At 46.8% G+C, this 3992-nt stretch overlaps 4 protein-coding genes and 1 non-coding gene across 5 annotated transcripts in view; 4 read left to right on the forward strand and 1 right to left on the reverse strand.

The window, feature by feature from the left end:
- Nucleotides 1-540, forward strand: BABINDRAFT_37309 (uncharacterized protein; the record flags this gene model as incomplete). Its single annotated transcript, XM_019131817.1, has 1 exon — nt 1-540. A coding segment is annotated over one exon (540 nt), but the record flags the coding sequence as incomplete, so codon positions are not given.
- A 261-nt stretch (nt 541-801) lies between these two features.
- On the forward strand, nt 802-873 carry BABINDRAFT_t207. The gene has a single exon. It is a non-coding gene; the product is annotated as a tRNA-Gln (tRNA).
- A 333-nt stretch (nt 874-1206) lies between these two features.
- On the reverse strand, nt 1207-2313 carry BABINDRAFT_37039 (formate dehydrogenase; the record flags this gene model as incomplete). The annotated part of the gene is made up of 1 exon (XM_019131798.1): nt 1207-2313. The coding sequence occupies one exon, from the start codon at nt 2311-2313 to the stop codon at nt 1207-1209; it is 1107 nt and encodes a 368-aa protein (XP_018984633.1).
- On the forward strand, nt 2283-2866 carry BABINDRAFT_161719 (uncharacterized protein). The gene has a single exon (XM_019128971.1). The coding sequence runs from the start codon at nt 2652-2654 to the stop codon at nt 2820-2822; it is 171 nt and encodes a 56-aa protein (XP_018984634.1). The 5' UTR covers nt 2283-2651; the 3' UTR covers nt 2823-2866.
- A 746-nt stretch (nt 2867-3612) lies between these two features.
- Nucleotides 3613-3992, forward strand: part of BABINDRAFT_37022 (glycoside hydrolase family 13 protein) — a gene marked incomplete at both ends in the record, with an annotated part of 8911 nt that continues 8531 nt past the window's right edge. Inside the window, one exon of the mRNA XM_019131797.1 lies at nt 3613-3949. Coding sequence (XP_018984635.1) covers nt 3613-3949 — 337 coding nt within the window. The remainder of the gene's footprint in view (nt 3950-3992) is intronic.

The raw sequence follows: 3992 nt of genomic DNA on the forward strand, positions 1-3992 counted from the left end.
GCTGGTGTCACCACCGAAGTCAAGTCCGTGGAAATGCACCACGAACAGTTGGTTGAAGGTGTCCCAGGTGACAACGTCGGGTTCAACGTCAAGAACGTTTCCGTCAAGGAAATCAGAAGAGGTAACGTCTGTGGTGACTCCAAGAACGATCCACCAAAGGGTTGCGCTTCTTTCAACGCCCAGGTTATTGTCTTGAACCACCCAGGTCAGGTCTCCAACGGTTACTCTCCAGTCTTGGATTGTCACACCGCCCACATTGCCTGTAAGTTCGAGGAATTGTTGACCAAGATCGACAGAAGAACCGGTAAGACTCAGGAAGAATTCCCTAAGTTCATCAAGTCTGGTGACGCTGCCATTGTCAAGATGATCCCAACCAAGCCAATGTGTGTTGAGGCCTTCACTGACTACCCACCATTGGGTAGATTCGCCGTCAGAGACATGAGACAGACCGTTGCCGTCGGTGTCATCAAGTCTGTTGACAAGACCGAAAAGGCTGGTAAGGTTACCAAGGCTGCTGTCAAGGCTGGTGCCAAGAAGTAAATAATTTAAATACCTCTATCTTTGTTATTTAATCTAGTTAGTGTAAATTTCCGTCGTATAACCTTTATGGGTACACTGTAGACAGTTGTACACGTGTTTGGTTGCCAATTCTAATACGGTTATCCAGCATGTCGCTGGGGTAGGAATATTGGGCTTATCATAAATCACCTCTTATTAGCCCTCTGTTGCGTTTGTAGTTACTGTACATCAGGAATGAGGGGGCACCGTTAGGTGTGGTACGGGTTTCGTTTCTCCAACAAAGGTTGTATAGTGTAGTGGTTATCACTGTTGGTTCTGATCCAATAAACCCCGGTTCGAATCCGGGTACGACCTTATGTTTTTGTCACCCCATTATGGTGACTCCTAACATTTCCGTTTCACTATGCCTGTTACAGAGACGGGAATACCTGTATTCAGTTAATTTCTGTTTTGCAGTAGATTAAGCAGTCAGGGAATGACACTAGATGCTCTCAGGTATACCACCCGATATCCGGAAAAGATAGAAAGTGGATACTAAGCTGTCCCCATACCAAGTTGGCTACACAGGCTTTTCCAATAAAATCATATATTTGTCCCTACAAGGACTTTGAAAGAAAATTTAACTAAAACATATTAGGGCCGAACCAACGATTCTGGGACACAAGCAGCAGTAGAAGGCCTAGGAAATCACTTCACCTGCTTGACCTTCTTATCGTCACCATAGGCCTTAGTGGCGTACTCACCCTCGAGCAAGATGACATCCTGTGGCCTGTAGTCGTACTTCTCGGTCAAGAACGAGTTCAAGATGCTCTTTGCCCCTTCGGCATATCTTTTTTGGGCATCCAAGGTGGTACCGGAGTAGTGAGGCGTCATGGCGTTACCAGCACCGTACTTGTTTCTCATGTCTCTCCAAGGGTGGTCCTTTGGAGCCGGCTGCTTATTCCAGACATCACCACCGTAGCCTCTCAATTGACCGGATTTCACAGCCGCGGCCACGTCTTCAGCTACACAAATGGCTCCCCTGGCGGTGTTGACCAACCAGGCACCCTTCTTGAATTTGGACAACAAAGCCGCATTCACCAAGCCCAAGGTACCCGCGTGTAAGGGACAGTTGACGGTGACAATGTCGGCCTGGGCCACCAATTCTTCGATCGATTCAACTCTTCTGGCACCGACCTTGTCTTCCAACTCTTTGGACAAACCCTGATAATCGTAGTAGATCAACTCCTTGGGGTTGAATGGAACCAATCTCTCCAAAACCCTGTAGCCGATTCTACCAGCACCGATGGTGGCAATGGTCTTTCCTTCGACATCGTAGGCATCCTTGGCGATGGCAGCAACATCCCAGTCGTGGTCAATGATCTGCTCGTGAGCTGGAACAAAGTTTCTCACAAGCACCAACATGGTCATGACAACGTGCTCTGCGACAGATACAACGTTGGAGCCGGTTACTTCCAACACGGAAATCTTCTTCCCAGACTTGTTGATGTAGTCCAAGTCAATATGGTCGGAGCCCACACCGGCAACCACCAACAACTTCAACTTGACGGCCTTGTCGATTCTCTCCTTGGTGATGTAGGCTGGATGGAACGGCGTGGAGATGATGATGTCAGCATCGGGGATGTGCTTGTCCAAAGCGGAGCTGGACCCCTCCTTGTCAGAGGTGGTGACCAATTCGTGGCCTTGGTCTTCCAACCACTTGCGGATGCCCAACTCGTTCTCGGTGCAGCCGTATAACTTTGGCTCGTCAGCGGCATGCTTGCCGGCGTCATATAAACATAAAAGGACTTTCATGGTTGGTTAATTGTTTGGATATCTGTGCTCTTGAGAGGTGGAGGGTGATGATGAGATAGGAAGAGGTAATTCAAGAAGGGAAGCTTTCGTCCCTTTATATAGTGTGTGGATACTATAATTCAGGGATAGGAGTGAAATGGTCATGCACTAAATCCAACCCCAGTAAGGTGTACGGTACATCTGAGCCATGTCACATAGAGTTTAATTAGAGTATAGTTTACGGCACAACCCAAACAGAGGAAAGACCGCGGAACGCTAGTGGCTTGCTGCCCCGAATGGTTTAGTGAGGGGCTGAACCTCGGGAGCAGATTAGCGTTTGGGGATAGAGGGAGAATACAATGCCGGCTAGCACACATACGTCAACTAACGGAGGGATATCCCGCACTGTTTTGGAAAAGGAGCCCACCATGGCTAGCCACGGCAATCCGGACGGTACTGCTACCTTTTCTTCATATTCCGAAGTTTCATTACGTGGACACAATTTTCACATCCGCGCCATTAATATGTGAATGATGCACAACGGATAAATTTAGAATGTGGGGTAGCGTTTCGCGACTTCCTTTCTGTTTGTACATGACAAGTGATGCGCCCCCATACAGCAACAAACTTTAACCCGTAGGATGTCTTTTCCTTATCTAAATATGCATTTTTATCTAGTGAATGAGAGTGGCTCAGGTCCGAAATTGTCCAACCGGAATAAACCAAGCCAAATAGGAGGTTAGTTCATACCCAAGAACAAGCACTCATGAAAAACGTATTTATTCAATTTTTCCGCCAATTCCATGATATGAGCTTTAGGCGCACCAGGCAAGAAAGATGTATTAGGTATTCTCCGGAGAGGTGACTTGCCTAAAAGAGAGTGGTACTAAGTGTCTCAACGATAAGATACATATGAATTCCTGGCAATAGACATGCTATGTACCCATTCTATCATCGTTTCATCTCAGAAAAACAAGACATTTCGTTCTCATTTTCTGAATGAGATAGGGTTATTGGTGCATTTCGGCCTTGTCGGTTACCCTATGGATTTTAGTGGCTCTCCATGATGGAATATATGCAGGCCTAATAGGAGCCTGCATGCAAGGTATAGGTATGTTTCCCAAAAGGGACATCAACCCGAGACTTTTTCCAACTGTGGGGACAGTAGAGGGTAGACTGACCTCATCAAGGCTGCTACCAGGATACGCTCAGAATAGGGTATAAATACCATAACAGCCTAGAGAACATCACACACATTCCATATTACGGTTGATTTAAAGCACCCAGCTCAATTGAAGTATCCACTGATTCCAAGCCATCATGTCTGACGTTACTACTGCTCTCGATCAAAAATGGTGGAAGAACGCTACCGTTTACCAGATCTGGCCCGCTTCTTACAAAGATTCCAACGGTGACGGTGTGGGTGACATTCCAGGTATAATCTCCACCTTAGACTATGTCAAAGATTTGGGTGTGGATGTGGTCTGGCTCTCCCCAATGTTTGACTCTCCTCAAGACGACATGGGGTACGATATTTCCAACTACGAAGGGATCTACCCAAAGTACGGTACCATGACCGATATGGACAACCTCATTGAAGAGACCCACAAGAGGGGGATGAAATTGATCTTAGATTTGGTCATCAATCACACATCTAGTGAGCATGACTGGTTCAAAGAATCCAGATCATCCAAGACCAA

The sequence above is a fragment of the Babjeviella inositovora genome (assembly GCF_001661335.1).
Source record: "Babjeviella inositovora NRRL Y-12698 unplaced genomic scaffold BABINscaffold_7, whole genome shotgun sequence".
In the NCBI taxonomy this organism is placed as follows: Eukaryota; Fungi; Ascomycota; class Pichiomycetes; order Serinales; genus Babjeviella; species Babjeviella inositovora.

What these genes read in the sequence shown, in the direction of transcription:
- BABINDRAFT_161719 (XM_019128971.1), top strand. Translation starts at nt 2,652, where the DNA reads ATGCCGGCTAGCACACATACGTCAACTAACGGAGGGATATCCCGCACT.